Consider the following 16889-nt stretch of genomic DNA (forward strand, 5'->3'; position numbering starts at 1 on the left):
TTGTTTTGTTTTTGTTTTGTTTGTTTTTTTACTTTAGAACACATAGTCTGTTAAAACGGCGAATGGGAAATACTCATTTTACATTATTACCATGGAACAACTCACACACCACGACCGGAAACAGTGATGTAGTTGCGAGTTTGTTATTTGTTCGTTTCCTTCCATTCAACAGCTTTTCAGATACCATAGTTTCTTCCGCGTCATTAACTAAGAACTTAATGAACAAAGCGAATGTCCTACGTCACTGCGGCGACGGAGCACACCGCCAATGTGGTAAAGAGCATTATTGTTCCAGTGACCAGTGACTTGGTAACCAAGTAATTAGAAGGCAACCCATGGGTGCTCAATAGACAATGCAAGGGGGCCACGGTTCAACAGTTTTCATCTCACGCATTTGTCATTTGTAAATAGTTACGCTGATTACACCAAAGATGAAAGAAACATTTAGAAAAGCACGATGCTTGACTCAAACATGACGTAAAGCCTGTGATTAACAGCAGACGTACCCGAAGGATTTGGAGTAAAAGAAAAGCATGAGTTTATTTATAGTTGTTGATGAGGGAACTTTCATTGTTCTTTATCCAAGACCATTCAATCAATAGCATTGACCTCCTGCACGTCTATACAGGGGGCGGGGGGGGGGGGACGTTTGTTTCAGCTCGAGAACAGTAACATCTTCCCTCTTTGACTAAGTTAAACAATCTGCATTACACAACGGAGGAGGTGGCATGTTTCCATGCAAGTTTCCATTCACTTTTCAGAATAAAAAAGTAGAATGCTGAAAAGTGAAAATTTTATTCAACTTTTATTGAATTACTTAAGACTATATAGAGTCCAAAACTCTATGATCTTTGAAGGTGATGAACCGTAAACCCAATATCCGTTATTTACTCGTTATATATTAGAAATGTCGATAATGATAATTCTAATTACGGTTATGACATAATAATGAAATTATAGTAGTGCAAATAATCGTAACACTTAACTCTGATATTTTTTAAAGATAAATCTTTGTCTTAATTATATCGCTTTGCTGCTGGGCGTATTATACATTGCATCATACCCCCTTTATGCGTTCATATGCCCGCAATACGAATATGTAATTGTAATTTTTTGTCTTGTTCACTATGTGGACTACATGTAAAAAAAAAAAAACCAGTGAAAAGAGAATTTCCTTTATGGACAATAAAGCAATTCATTCATTCATTCATACAGACGGATTTTCGACGCTTTATTATACCATACTCACTCAGTCCAAGATGATGGACATTTCAAATACGTCATACAGAGTATGCCTGCTTGTCCGGCTGTGATATGAACGTCATTTCCGTGATTTTCGTCTCAGAACACTTATGAAAATTTTATTATTTCATATAGGGTATTTGTTAGATGAAAAAAAAAACACCCTAAATTCAACATCATTCGTATAGGGTATATGGCCCCATTTTTTTTCTCTCTCTCTTCTCTAAAACAACAACAACAACATCATTCGTAGCTAGCTCCCCGGTAAGATCGCCGCTCGCATGATACACGAAAATAAATAATAATGTAGGCAGTGTAAATATGATATGCTTACTCCACTTACTTTGCATGAACATGATAGAATTGTATCATCATTCATCATTATCAGCGTCAGTATTGGTATGCAAAATGAGATTGTGAACATAAGGACAGATAGAGAGGAACTTCAACCTTCAAGCTTGCCTTTTATTCTCAATTTTCTCGCCCAAACAAAGACATTCAGAAAGTAGCTGTCAATTCTTAGACAATTTTTTTTTAAAGTAATATCACACTATCCACCTACGTAACCTAACAACAGGGAAACATTCGATTCATGTTGGACAAAAACAACTTCCGTTCTTTCCTAGTTCTCAAGATTGTTACAACAATTTCTTTTCAGGTCCTTTAGTATTAACTATTGAATCACATTTATACAACAGAGAAAAATTCAAAATACACTATAAAAACGCAAATGTTGAATCAACATTTAAAAGGGCCGAGGAGTGACAGCATTTTTTGAAGTGTTGCATCCAACTTTTAAAATAACATTTTAAATGTTGAATCTAGCAGGAAAACCAACACTTTGAAAATGTTGTCACTCCTCGGCCCTTTTAAATGCTAATTCAACATTTGGGTTTTTAGAGTGTACTACACGCTGAAATGAGTCGTGGTACCCAATTCCAAACCCCAAATTCAAGTGTTCATTCTCACACTTACTATAGTATAAGATGTATCATAGTAACTGAGATTATTGGAACCATAAAAAGCCGGATCCAACCGTATAGCAAGGCGATGTACAATGAGGAACCTTCAAATTACCAAAACCCAGAATGAATCTGGATTTTTCGCCACCATAGGTCATGCGAAACAACTCGTTATGGTTATAGGACCCTGGACTCGGAAAAACCGTATTCTCGTACAAAGCAGCATTCTATAAACGTGATACAACTAAACGACGGACGTAAATCTTTGTGAGATATCCTCTTCCCGCACAAAACTTCCGAAGGTATTGCTGCCAATGATTTTAGTCATATTTTTGTTCTTTTGCGATTGTTTAAATTAACTGCATGTTTGGCTGGATTTCCTTTGCTTTTTAAATGCATACAGGAGTTGCGGAGATTTCCACTAAAACAGATAAACTGATTAAGTGATTACCTGAAATAAGAGTTTGCTTTGTTTGTGTTTTATTGCATAAAATGTGCATATATGATAACACCATCGAATTATAGTGCTGACACAAAGACATCCCGTTTCCGCAATAGTAATACTAGTAATCAATATCTATCTACCTATGTTGAAAGACAGAAAATACAAATAGCTAAACTTGAAGAAACAATATCTTATTTTCTTTTCTAAGATGATTGTCAAATGTCAAAAAAAAAAAACCTGCCTCGCAGTGGGGAACTTTACTTGTGCTTCTCCAGAGGAACCTACTCTATGTAAGACATTTCGATTTTCTTATGCTCCTCCCACAAAAATGTATATACCTGTATCTGTAGCTGTATTTTTCACCACCACCCCCCCCCCGAATCATTATATCATCTTGAACGTGACGTACTACCAGGATCTGCTCATTGAGGCGACTGCATTCGTTTATAATTAGTTTGTCTTACTTGTTTTAACTGTATAACGTCAAGTGTTATTTATTAACTTGAATGCAATCAGTTTGTGTCACATCCGGTAAAAGTGAAAATAAATGTGAATTTGATCAGTGTTTGTTAAATCGACAGGTTAAAAAAAAAGCGCAATGGCAAAAACAACAGTGACATGAAACATAATATCAAAGCTATATATTCATGACATGGTTGTGACGAGCTTGCGCGTTCGTGCGTTGCGCTGTTTACGAGTCCCCATTATGTACCAGAGTTAAGTGCAAACACAGGGGGCGCCTTATCTATTACCACAGGCGGATGCTGATACGGTAAACTAGTTCTAGACAATGTGGACCGCGAACGGAAATGTCATCTATAAATATATTATTTAAAGAGAACAGCAGAGTCATGTTGATTTATTCTTTGAAAGAAACGATGACTTCGTTGCCTAAAGGTCGCAATAAAAATCACTTCAGCGAAACGGTCGCCCTCACCCCCTTGAAGTCGGAATAGTTAAGATCATCAGTCAAGCGTGTTTGAAAAAAAAATGTCATTGTCAGTGACATTTGAAAAAAAAAACAGAAGAGGGGTAGTGACGACATTCACTTAGTTGTGCAACATGCAAACAGTAGTCACCAGTATTTGTTGTGGTACATGGACCGTGTGGGGGAAGATATAAATATGGCTGGACGGACAAGTTTTCTTCAGATCGCTCATCAAGAGCAAACTGCGACACATCAATCTAGAAGGGAGAAACGACGGAGTCAACTGTCAGCGTTGAAGAGAAGACAACATATATTTCGAATCGAAGAAATTATCAGTCAAGTTAGTATCAGATCTCAAGATGAAAGCTGCATTAGTATTAGTGGTGGTTGCTCTGCTCGTCCCAGGTCTTCTCGCCGGACCGGTCGGCAGCGGCGTCCTCGACAGACTCGCTCGAGACGTGCCTCCTCAGAAGGATGAGCCGGTGGTAAGCACAGTTAAATATTCACGAGTTCAAGTTCAGTTTCTTCTAGTTATTTCTTTCGCTCAGATTCTATAACACCGCCGATATTGCAGCACTTTTGATACAATGGTTTGCTAAACTCCGCTCTCTAACATCCTAGTCCACCCCCATTCTTTGTGCTTTTCAGGAAACCCCTCCCCCTAAGAAAGAAGTGGATCTCTCCATCTCCGAAGAGAAGCCAGTGGCATCCCACCAGGAGCCCAAAGATGAAGAAAATACTCCAGGAACTTTTCAGGGAGACATGAAGATGACTGATGAGCAGTTGAGGGAAGTCATGGAGGCCATCGATGAAGAGAAAGCTGGTCGCAAGAAGAGGAAGGCTGTATCGAACACTTTGACCCGATGGAATCAGAACATCGTGCCTTACGAAATCTCAGCTTCATCTAGTAAGTTCTGGCAACTGTATGATATCAACAATGAAGAGAGAACGTGGGCAATTTATACTCTGGGCTCTCTTTAAGATATCATCTGTAGGTTTCGTCACCTGTAGGTCGGTAAATGTGCTGTATTTCAAGTCTTAGAGACAGGACTTTGAAGATAAAGATTCTACACAAATATACAGTAACTGGTATTCGTTGATTAAACTTTATATACTGATATTTTCATTCTTAAGGTTCATTATCTTCGTCTTGTTGACTATATTTCAGGCAGTGATGTCAACGCGATCCACGACCACTTGATCATACTTGATAATGATCATTTATGCCTTCTTCGGCAAACAAAAACGCAAATTCTATACCAAATGTAGTCAGAATCATTGATTGTGATTTTTTCCTGGTGTAGAGTTCTTGGTAGGCTCATTATCATGATTGTTATCATCTTGTTGATTGTATTTCAGGTAATGATGTTGATGCGATCCGGGCTGCCATGGATCACTGGGAACAGCACACCTGTTTGAGGTTCGAACCAAAAACCGCACAGCACGCCAGTCAGCTGGGACACGGAACCTATCTGAACTTTATCAAGAGCGATGGATGCTGGTCCTACGTTGGAAGATTCTCTTCATCCATCTCTTCGCCCAGAGCTCAGGATATTTCCATCGGATCTGGATGTGAATCCGTGAGTTTGCTGCTATAGCTGATTTTGTAATACACGTAACATTTTTTTTTTATTTGATGCCAAATCATTACATATCATATGATTTCAAACAAATAATTTTCTAATCCGTAGTTCCAGAAAGGTACATCAAAAAATATAAGTATTATGTAAATATTCAAAAGATGTTAAGGTTCGGGTTCACACCCCCCCCCCCCTCACGTCCATTAGTGCGGATATTAAAAAGTGTGACGAATACAATGAGATGTTATTGCGGCAATATAACACCAGTGAAACATGTCACAATAGTAGCCCGTAGATGTAATTTCAGAATTGGTATTTTGGAAGAGTTGAAATTCGATTATGAATCATTTTTCTTCAGTTCCATTTAATAACTCCTTTCCTTTAATTCTAACAATGATAGCTCGGCGTCGTTGCCCACGAGATTGGCCACGCCATCGGTTTCCATCACGAGCAGTCTCGCCCTGACAGGGACGATTACGTCACGGTCCATTTCGAAAACATCCGGTCTGGATTCGAAGGCAACTTTGAGAAATATTCCTGGAACCAAATAACAACCAGCAACGTTGAATACGACATCGGATCCCTCATGCACTACGGATCTCATGTAAGTTTTCATGATTTCAAATCTATTAGGATATAATTGACATGTTCATTTTCTTCCCTTTCGTTTATACCCTGAATTGCAAATCAGGGGAAGCTATTAAATCAGTTATGATAAAGATGTGGAGCGGAAACATAGGCTATCTTTTCCTGACAGGTTCGAACAGCTAGGGTAACCTTGTTTGAAAGCGTTGGTATTATTATCATGCCCCTCTTTCTTTCTTCCTTACCATGCAGGGTTTCTCCTCCAACGGCCAAGCAACCATCACCACAAACGATCCTCTGCAGACGCTTCTTCTGGGAAACCGAGAGGGCCTCAGATTTGCCGACATCAAACTTGCCAATCTCATCTACAACTGCAACGACGCCTGTACTAGCACACTGTCCTGCCAAAATGGCGGCTACCAGGGTCCCAACTGTGACTGCGTGTGTCCTCCAGGATTCAGCGGAGACCTGTGTGAGAACGGTGACGGTCCGACGGAACCCGAAGGATGTGTCTACAGACTGACCGATCCCGAAGGAGAGATCATGTCACCAAACTACCCGAATAACTATGACATCAACCAAAAATGCCTTTACTTGATAGAGGTGAGTATTTCAAACTGCAGCCTTGTTACTGTATGGTGGAATTTAAAGAGCATTTGAATATACGGTTCGTCCTGTTTCACAGAGATCCTAGATTAGATAACAAAATCATATTCATCACCAACCTAAGTAATGATTGAATGTGACAGTACAAGGTTTTAAAATGTCTTCCCCAATTGTATATTTTTTATTTCCAGGGAGCTCCAGGCGCTACAATCACACTCACCTTCGTCGACATGGACATCGAGTCTCATTCGACCTGCGACTACGACTCCGTGGAGGTCCGCACTGGAGATATCAGTTCGCCCGGCCCTAAGTTTTGCGGCACCACCCTACCTGGGGAGCAGGTGTCGACCGGGAACCAACTACTGGTGGCTTTCACCTCTGACTACAGTGTGACAGGGCGTGGCTTCCAGGCTTCATATGTCATCAATGGTGGCGTCATGACAACTACTACCACAAAGTCTCCCACTACTGTCAAGACAACTACTACTACACAGTCTCCTACTACTACCACACAATCTCCCACAACTACCACACAGCCTCCCACAACTACCACACAGCCTCCCACAACTACCACACGATCTCCCACAACTGCCACACAATCTCCCACAACTACCACACAATCTCCCACTACCACCAAAACAACTACCAGCACCCCAACGGTATTCGTGGGTACTTGTGGAGGAGACTTCACCGGGAACAGTGGGACGATGGCCTCTCCTAACTACCCAGGCAACTATGACAACGACTTGGAGTGCGTCTACACCATCGAGGTCGATCCTGGTCGTCGAGTTGAACTCAGCTTCGACGATATGCTGATTGAGAATCAAAGGAAGTGCAAATGGGACTCTCTTGAGGTCAACTTAGGAGAAGGTGTCAAGGTGCCGATGAAGTGAGTTTTCTTTTACAGAATCACCAACAGCCTCATAAAGGTGAAATGTATATTGTCATGAACATGCATTTATGTTAAGCAAGTACACGTACTGAATAACCTATTCAGCCCAGGTGGGGCAGAGGAAGATTCGAGACTATGGGGACTACGGCGCTGGAGGAGGCGCGGGGACAAATAAAGTTTCGTTGTTACTTATAGGGGATGGGTAGTAACTGATCAGTGGGAATCAGTGGGAATGCTGGGGGATGATTGTTCCGATCCTTGTGGGATTCATTTAAGAGTACATTATATATCTATTGTTGTGTGAAAATAATTTGCTTCGGAATGGTCTCATATTCAAGTAATGTGTAGTTTAATGTTTCCAGGTTTGCATGACTGTACAGTGACGGGGCGATCGTTAACGATTAACTGCACATTACTTGATTATGAGACCATTCTAAAGAGAATAATTTTCACACAACAATAGATATAATTATAATGTACTCTTAATTGAATCCCACAACGATTGGAACAATTATACCCCAGCATTCCCACTGATTCCCACTGATCAGTTACTAGCCCTTCCCCTTTAAGTCTGGTATGGTGATGGTGATTTGTTTGGTGTCAATTATGATATGTGTGACATGTTGAGTTGCCACCATCATCTTTTCCTATCCTCCGTCATAATGCCATCTCAGGTTTAGTTGTTAGAGTAAAAATTTACTTGCCAGACTCACAAGGGTGAGGTGAAAGTCTTCATATTACTTGCTCTCCTTCGATGTTAATTTTAAAAGAAAAATCATTCATTTGGAAAGCAATGACTCTATCGAATAGTTGTGCATTTGTGCATTTGCTTTTCACATGTCTTTAAGCTCTTACAAAATGAATAACTACGTCTATTTTCTGTCATATTATGTTTGATTGTAATGATGCAAAACAATGTTTGAGGAAATCATTAAATATTAAATTCTGTGATAACTTTCTCTGAATAGTTTCGTTCAGGAGTAGAGTTCTTGACTCTACAACACTTTGATTTATAAAATAAACTAATGGACATTTAATTTTGTTTCTTCATCAGGTTGTGTGGACCTAACTATCCAACCGGCTCTCTGGTCTCAGTTAACAACAAAATGGAGCTGATTCTGCGGACCGACAATAGTGTCGCTGAAAGAGGCTTCGCTGCAGTCTACCGTGCCATCGATATCTAGTGAATTTATCAGGGAAGCCAAGGAATTCCAGTACAGCAGGAAAAATCAGTTCTTACCTTATTTTATTATCGTCATTATTATTGCTATTATCATCACTACTACTATTACTACTACCATCATTGCAGTTTTCATCTGTAGGTGATTCTATGTCAAAGAGAGTGATAGAACTACACAGGCAACTCTCCACACTCTGATTTTGTATATTGTTTTATTTATTTACTTTGTTTTTTAGCACGAAAGTCAGGAGTGGAGTTACCATAGTAAGAGTTTATAGGTAGGGCCTGTATGCATTGATTCATTATCATGATGACATGACTACATATTGACAATCAAAATGATGATTATATATACCTTTATATAAATTACATTCTCATTTTAATGCTGAGTGTTAACTTATTAGGATGTTGATACCGTCCTCGCTTCATGCGAATTATCTATGGTAACTAAACAGCCATTTATATAAGTAGACCCTGTGTCTGGTTACGATATCTTCCATTAGTGACGTGAAGACTATGCAATACACAGCTATGATGCCAAAGAAAACATGTCCGAAATGAAATCGGGTTAGTTCTTATATATTGTCGCTACATTGCGTGAGTTATCCGTCTGGGACGGCTGGATTTGTTTCTTTATTTATCCGTTTGTCTGTGTGCTTGTTAGCTTGATTCCTGTCTGGTTTATTTTTCCAGATGATGGTTTACTGTGACACAACGATGAAAGTTAGTTTGTCGTGCAAAATATTTAAGAAGAATGTGTTATTAATATTATGCCCCATATTATTCGTTCGAAGTATCCTCTGTATCTTCAGAGCATATTATTCACACGAGATGATGTGTTAGTATAACGCACAGACATAAATATAAGTTATAGTTGTTATCAGTTTTCTTCCCGTCTGAGACGGCTGGGTTCGCTTGTTATCTGAAATAAAGTTGAATTGTGATATGGAAATCTAACGTCTCAAATACCTTCCTTGATGACATTGCTCACTTAACGCACCAGCAATAGCCGCTGTACTTGAATATGCTACTATCATGAATGAACACGCAAACACACACATCCGCATATTATATATACATGTGTGTGTGTATGTGTACATGAGTTTGTGTGACTCTGGGCCTGCTTGATTTATCTCGTATCATGCAACAAAATGATAATGTATGAATCATAGAATTGTAGTGTCTAATAGTTTTCATTTTGTGATATGAACTGCATTTGGAGTGATAAAATAATACATGTAGTGTGTACACATATTTCAAATGAAGGCCCAGTATATATTTAAGATATGTATATCAATAGGGCTATTATGATAGATATGTGTGTGCGCATGTGGGATCATTCAAACGCTTACGGCAGAAATGAATTACTTTTCTCTCTCTCTCTCTCTCTCTCTATATATATATATATATATATATATACATATATATATGTATACATATATAAAAAATCATATATATATATATATATATAATATATTTATTTAAATTTATATTATATGTATTATACACACACACATACAAATATACATAATTATATACATACATACGTACATAATATGCCTCAAATGAATGCAAGCTTTGTGTTGCGGGATACTGTTTGAAGTGAAACAAAAATATCAAACTGCTTCATGTTCTGCTTGCTTCATCCAACAAGAATTGAACATTCAATCACAAAGAAAGTATAGGAAAAAAATCTCATTCATTCATTTTCTCAGGCAAGAAACTGTTATGTTACTTTTTAAAAATACAATGTTGATAATCATGATTATTTTCCGTATGTCTAAAAAAATCGAACAGAGAAGGAATGAAAATAGATAAAAGGTACCTAAGACACATGAAATAATACAATTCAAGTGATAATTCTCAGTACAATTTAGCATGCAATATATCGATGGAATGGAATGGCAATTTGAATATTTTATACTCAAGAATAAAAAAAAATTACGTACCAACTTCTATGGATAATGTAGACTAGGTAGTCAATTGATTATGTGCTTGCTTCTTTCACATACAAAACTACTACGTCATTAATAACGTCTGCCAGACTGTGCGTCAAAACATGAGCAGCGGTCTGATTTTTAGGAGAAATTGCATGATTGTTATTTTTTTATTCATCCTTGTGAGTACTTGTATTACCACAACGATTCTAAGAATAATGCTTACAATATCCGCCGGAATAGAAAGAAGATGAGCCATGCCTTGACGTACATAAAACAATTAAATGTCTGAGTAATGTCAATGTTATCATAGCTACCTATCGTCATGCACAGATCGAGGCCTTCAAGAGTTTTACGTCATGTCCATGGCTTTTCTATGATACTGGACTGCGTCAGAGAGGTGACGAAGTTGTGCCCTCGTGCGTTGCAGCTCATCCTAATCCCAGTGAAAGCGTTACACGGGGGCGCCTTACCTATTGCGACAAGTGGATGCAGTTTAGCTCACTTAGTTTGAGACGAAATAGAAAGTAACCAGAAATGACGTCTTTAAAACTAGCGGAGACAGTAATGTAATCAAGAAACTCTTTGTCAGTAGTTTCATCAATGTTTCTGATGAGCAATGACGACTTAAGATGTGACTACACCAAGTCTCAAGAATTAATGTACCGAATCAGAGGACTGCCCCCTCACCTTCGTGGATCCAAGGCAAACGTAGGTCCAAATCAATACCTATTGAGTTGATTCACCAAGCGTGTTACCCCAACAAAAGGCAAACCGTATCCCTCGTGAACACAAGCAGCGAAAGGAAAGTGACGACATACCACAAGATATGCATTGTGTCGACAGACGTCATTTTCCAAGCTGCAATGTTTGCTGTGGCGATTCTTGAGAAGGGTAAAACATATAAATATGACAGGATCAAGATGTTTTCTTCAGATCGCTCATCAGGAGCAGAAGAAGACACACCAGTCTACAGTGAAGAAACTACGAAGCCAATTGACAGTATTAGAAAGAAGACACTGTAAACCTCGACTCGAAGAAAGAATTTGGAGACCAGACAACGAATTTGCAACACCTACAAAACAGCGAGATGAAAGGCGCGCTTCTTTTGGCGATTGTTGCCCTGCTGGTCCCGGGCTTTCTCGCCGTACCGGTCGGCAGCGGGGTCCTCGACAGACTCGCTCGAGACGCGCATCTTCAGAAGGATGAACCAATGGTAAGCACAGTAACCCAACATTGATTTTATTCTAACTCTTGTTTAATTCTTCTCTTGATTGTTCGTTTTCTTTTCAGTTTCATATAGTTGCTACATTTGTTACACTGTGTATAGTTGTTACAGTATATATACAAACGACACACAATATAATTTCCATCTTTGCGTTTGTTTGTTGTTGTTTTTCAGGAAACTCCTCCCCCTAAGAAAGAAGTGGATCTCCCCGTCTCCGAAGAGAAACTAGTGGCATCCCACCAGGAGCCCAAAGATGAAGAAAATACTCCAGGAACTTTTCAAGGAGACATGATGTTGACCGATGAACAACTGAGGGAAGTCATGGAGGCCATCGATGAAGAGAAAGCTGGTCGCAAGAAGAGGAAGGCTGTATCGAACACTTTGACCCGCTGGAATCAGAACATCGTGCCTTACGAAATCTCCGGTTCATCGAGTAAGTTTATAACATTTACCTTAAGTCAATTCAGTTTGAATTTCAGGTTGAAGTTGAATTTTCAGTGACGTATAATAATGTATCAAACATAATTCACCAACGATACATCTTTCTTGATATTCGGCCTTTTATGATAAATATTATGGTCATATTTAATATGGTCACACTTGATTATGATTATAATATGTCTGCTTCGGCAAACAAATCGCGAATTTTATACAAAATGTAGTCTTTATCATTGATTGGGATTTTTACCTGTTGTGAACGTTCCCTGAAAGCTAATTGTTGTCATCTTGTTGATTGTATTTTAGGTAATGATGTTGATGTGATCCGGGCTGCCATGGACCACTGGGAACAGCACACCTGTTTGAGATTCGAACCTCGAACCTCACAGCACTCCAGTCAATTGGGACACGGAACCTATCTGAACTTTATCAAGGGTGGTGGATGCTGGTCCTACGTTGGAAGGTTCTCCTCATCAAGCAACACGCCCAGAGCTCAGGAAATTTCCATCGGATCTGGATGCGAATACGTGAGTTTACTGTTATTCTTGAGTCGCTGTGTTCATTTTAATAAATTTCCAAATACATAATTCCAGTGATTAAAATTTGGTTTGCCTTTCCAGTGTTTACAGGTACAATCTTTTATCTGCGTTTATGTACAGTGCAGTGGTTACAAAAGTTGCGGTAAATTATCACTAGGAAGACTGGAAAAAGTGTGCCAGTAGTTATAGATTCAAAATCTGTATTTTGTCGGTGATGTATTATGATCTTTAATTCCTATATTTGATTCCCTGAGGTTCTTATTTTTCTTTATTCCCCTTTCAACAACAGCTTGGCATCGTCGCTCATGAGATCGGCCACGCCATCGGTTTCCATCACGAGCAGTCTCGCCCTGACAGGGACGATTACGTCACGGTCCATTTTGAAAACATCCAGTCGGGATTCGAAGGCAACTTTGAGAAATATTCCTGGAACCAAATAACAACCAGCAACGTTGAATACGACATCGGATCAGTGATGCACTATGGATCTCATGTAAGTTTCAAATTTGAAATTGAGTCTGTGGTTAAAAGATTATAATGACCCTAATGCCTAATACTAATGATGAAAGCAGAACGGTGAATTCGGTGAGGCTCTAGGATGTCCTAATAGGCCTATATGCCTTTTCTTGTATTTTTCTGTATCTTCATTATCCTTTATAATTCTTCTCAAAAGTAATGTCTCACGTTAATTTCTATGTTAAGTCTCATCTTAAGTATGTATATTTATTCTTGTAATCAGTTATGATAAAGATGTGGACCGGAAACATAGGCTATCTTTTCCTGACAGGTTCGAACAGCTAGGGTAACCTTGTTTGAAAGCGTTGGTATTATCATCGTGCCCCTCTTTTTTTCTTCCTTACCATGCAGGGTTTCTCCTCCAACGGCCAACCAACCATCACCACAAACGACCCTCTGCAGATGCATCGCCTTGGAAACCGAGAGGGCCTCAGCTTTGCTGACATCAAACTTGCCAATCTCATCTACAACTGCAACGACGCCTGTACTAGCACACTGTCCTGCCAAAATGGCGGCTACCAGGGTCCCAACTGTGACTGCGTGTGTCCTCCAGGATTCAGCGGAGACCTGTGTGAGAACGGTGACGACCCGACGGAACCCGAAGGATGTGTCTACAGACTGACCGATCCCGAAGGAGAGATCATGTCACCAAACTACCCGAATAACTATGACAACAACCAGAATTGCCTGTACATGATTGAGGTGAGATATTTTGATTACCCCACCAAATTTGTATTTGCACCTAGCGTAATTACATACCACTTTTTTGAATAGGTAATTTTACTTTTTCCCTATAGATAACATCTTTGTACGTTTTAAATGTTGCTCGTTGATTGTTACCACTTCTTAATTAGTCTTAAGTGGATTGGGTAATAAATATCATGAAAATATTCACACTATTTTCATTCATCCATTGACCTTTCTAGGGAGCTCCAGGTGCTACGATCACACTCACCTTCGTCGACATGGACATCGAGTCCCACACTACCTGCGCCTACGACTCTGTTGAGGTCCGCACTGGAGATGTTAGCTCGCCGGGACTGAAGTTTTGCGGCACCGCCCTACCTGGGGAGCAGGTGTCGACCGGAAACCAGCTACTGGTGGCCTTCACATCAGACTACAGCGTGACAAGGCGTGGCTTCAAGGCTACCTATGTCATCAATAATCCTGAACCTCCAACTACACTCCCGAGTACGACCAACGGTCTTGGAGAATTCGTCGGTACTTGTGGAGGAGATTTCTTGGGGAACAGTGGGACGATGGCCTCTCCAAACTACCCAGACAACTACGACAACGGCTTGCTATGCGTCTACACCATCGAGGTTGATTCTGGTCGTCGAGTCGAACTCAGCTTCCACGATTTGCTGATTGAGGATCAAAGGAGGTGCAGCTGGGACTACCTTGAGGTGAACCTCGGAGAAGGAGTCAAGGTGCCTATGAAGTAAGTATTGCCGTCGTGACATTAATCACATCCACACACTTTAACTGAACGTCATAATTCATCCACTCTTCTCTGATTTAGGCTCATAATGGAGTGTTTGATAGCATGGACCTATGATATTGAAAATTTAGTATGATGGAGAATTCGAGAATTCCTTATCAGTTAAGAAAGTTAATCACAATAGTTATCATGATTTTTCATCTAATAAGTAGATTGAATTAGACAAAGTTAACAGTTGCCATTTCACAATATTACCCGTTATCAAAAATACGATTCTAACCGACTGTTTCGCTATTTTATATTATTTTCTCAGGTTGTGTGGGTCCGACTATCCGATTGGTTCTCTGGTTTCTATTGGTAACAAAATAGAGCTGACGCTAAGGACCGACGGAAGCGTGACAGATAGGGGCTTTGCTGCAATCTACCGTGCAATCGACCTGTAAGAAGCATCACCGAAGACACCTCGAATTCCATAAACTCGAAATAACCTTTCCGTTTGTAGTCTGCGAAAACGTATTACTTACAAATTACATAGAAAGAAAGAAATAGTATGAGTCAGAAAATTATTTTATTCCATTCTTCGTTTGCTATAGTTTGTTTGTATGTTTGTCTTTTATTTTGGAAAGGCCGTTGTAATGATTCACAGCAAGATTAATTTGATCTGTTTACTCTGAGCATTCGAGATTAATGAAAAAAATAAACCTGATTGCCGGAAAGGGATTATTTCTTCTAGAAGCGTTAAATTGTTTTAAAGGAGAGATCTAACCAATGTTACTTGAAGTGACGATAAAGACAAGATTTTGTGTGCATTCTGCAGAGTTGAACCTTAGCCATAGACTATTATTGTTAGTGCTATACAGAAATACTGAAATGTCAAAAGCCAAGATTATTGTCCAAAAAACTTGCATGTATATTCGAACTGTCTCTTGATATCCGTCTGGTACGGCTGGAAACTTATTTCGCTTAAAGAATTATATTCCAGGTATCTCATCTATGCATTGATTGTATTTATGATACTTTATGTTGGAATTTGTGATTGTATTTATGAAACATTGTGTAATGAAATTTACGATTGCACATTAATCTATGTATTTATAACTTGACCGTCTGGGACGGCTGGTAGCGAGTCAAAATATGATATTAAAATGTTTTGATAATTATAAACATAACACGCCATCGTAATATGATCATTGATTTGCTGAACTCATGCAATGAACGATGAATGGGTATGTGTGGGACATGAAAGTGTGTGACAGCGTTTGTGTGTACCTTGTGCATGTTTGGAGGGTATACAACATCTAAGTCAATGTCAGCGATCGTGAAGGTGTTTTTATCTAGGCCTATTTGAAGTCTTCAAGTCAGTTTTTTTCGTAACACAATCCTAAAGAACTTCCCAATTTGTCTTTGCAAAACTCTCTGATCCTTTGTCATCCACATTTACTTATCTCTCTCTCCCTATGTCTCTCCCTCTCTCTCTCTCTCTCTCTCTCTCTATATATATATATATATATATATATATATATATATGATATTAGCTTGTATGTATATTCTGCATTTGTGAACATATTCAAATCCATTCAATTCATTTTATTTCCATACTTCTCATTCATGAACTTTATAACAGAAATCAAACAAGTTTTTTCACCTTGTAAACAATGCAAAACACAACAATATACATGGTGATAACACAGTAATTATGTAATAACTGGTCAAATTCGAAATCGAGATTGGGTTGATCAAAGAAAAGTATGACGGGGCCTACATGAAAGCAAGCTTGTTTGGCTGTAAGCCCCGAGTAATCAGTGTTTGTGAAAAAGAAACGGAGAACGGATAGTAGATAAGACCAGATGATGTAAGGGTGCCAAATAAGAAAAAAAATATGCTAAAATGTGAACTATTGCGGTGACCGAGCTATCATTGGTTTCAGGAGTACAACATGATTTGCATAATCATAAAGCCTACTTTGGTATATACACTATAAACTGTCGTTGCATTAAAGCTATCGCCAGGATATGATCAGTAAGACACAAGAAGTAACATGTACAGCTATCAAGCCATTTGGTGCCCGCCGTCAAGCTCTGTATAGAAAGTTAGGGAGAGAAAGATGGAAAGAGGAGGAGAGGGAAGCGAAGTAGAATGTGGAATTGATAATGATGAATTCGGAGAGCCTGACAGCAAGACCCAAAATGGAATCTGCAGCGTGTTGACAAGAATGTTTGATCGGACAATAACATACCACAATATTGCATAAGACATTACAATTATTCAGTTTCTGCAAGATATACCCTCAATAAAGACTCTTTGAATTTGCGTTTAAAGGAATATAAAGACGAGCAGCTTGTTATTTCGGGGGAGAGGTCATTCCAATAT

The 16889-nt window shown here is 39.1% G+C and overlaps 2 protein-coding genes across 2 annotated transcripts; both read left to right on the forward strand.

The window, feature by feature from the left end:
- The first annotated feature begins 4324 nt into the window (after positions 1-4324).
- Positions 4325-8424, forward strand: LOC139737361 (blastula protease 10-like). Its single transcript, XM_071648037.1, has 7 exons — positions 4325-4484; positions 4937-5157; positions 5558-5761; positions 5995-6345; positions 6540-6778; positions 6953-7237; positions 8295-8424. The coding sequence occupies exons 1-7, from the start codon at positions 4340-4342 to the stop codon at positions 8422-8424; spliced, it is 1575 nt and encodes a 524-aa protein (XP_071504138.1). The 5' UTR covers positions 4325-4339.
- A 3374-nt stretch (positions 8425-11798) lies between these two features.
- Positions 11799-14962, forward strand: LOC139737362 (protein SpAN-like). Its single transcript, XM_071648038.1, has 6 exons — positions 11799-12018; positions 12330-12550; positions 12852-13055; positions 13430-13780; positions 14005-14519; positions 14833-14962. Exons 1-6 carry the CDS (start codon positions 11874-11876, stop codon positions 14960-14962), a joined length of 1566 nt encoding a protein of 521 aa, XP_071504139.1. The 5' UTR covers positions 11799-11873.
- The last annotated feature ends 1927 nt before the right edge of the window (positions 14963-16889 follow it).

The sequence above is a fragment of the Diadema antillarum genome, unplaced genomic scaffold (genome assembly GCF_040938485.1).
Source record: "Diadema antillarum isolate AM-2024a unplaced genomic scaffold, OU_Dant_1.0 seq00000690_RagTag, whole genome shotgun sequence".
NCBI lineage: Eukaryota > Metazoa > Echinodermata > Echinoidea > Diadematoida > Diadematidae > Diadema > Diadema antillarum.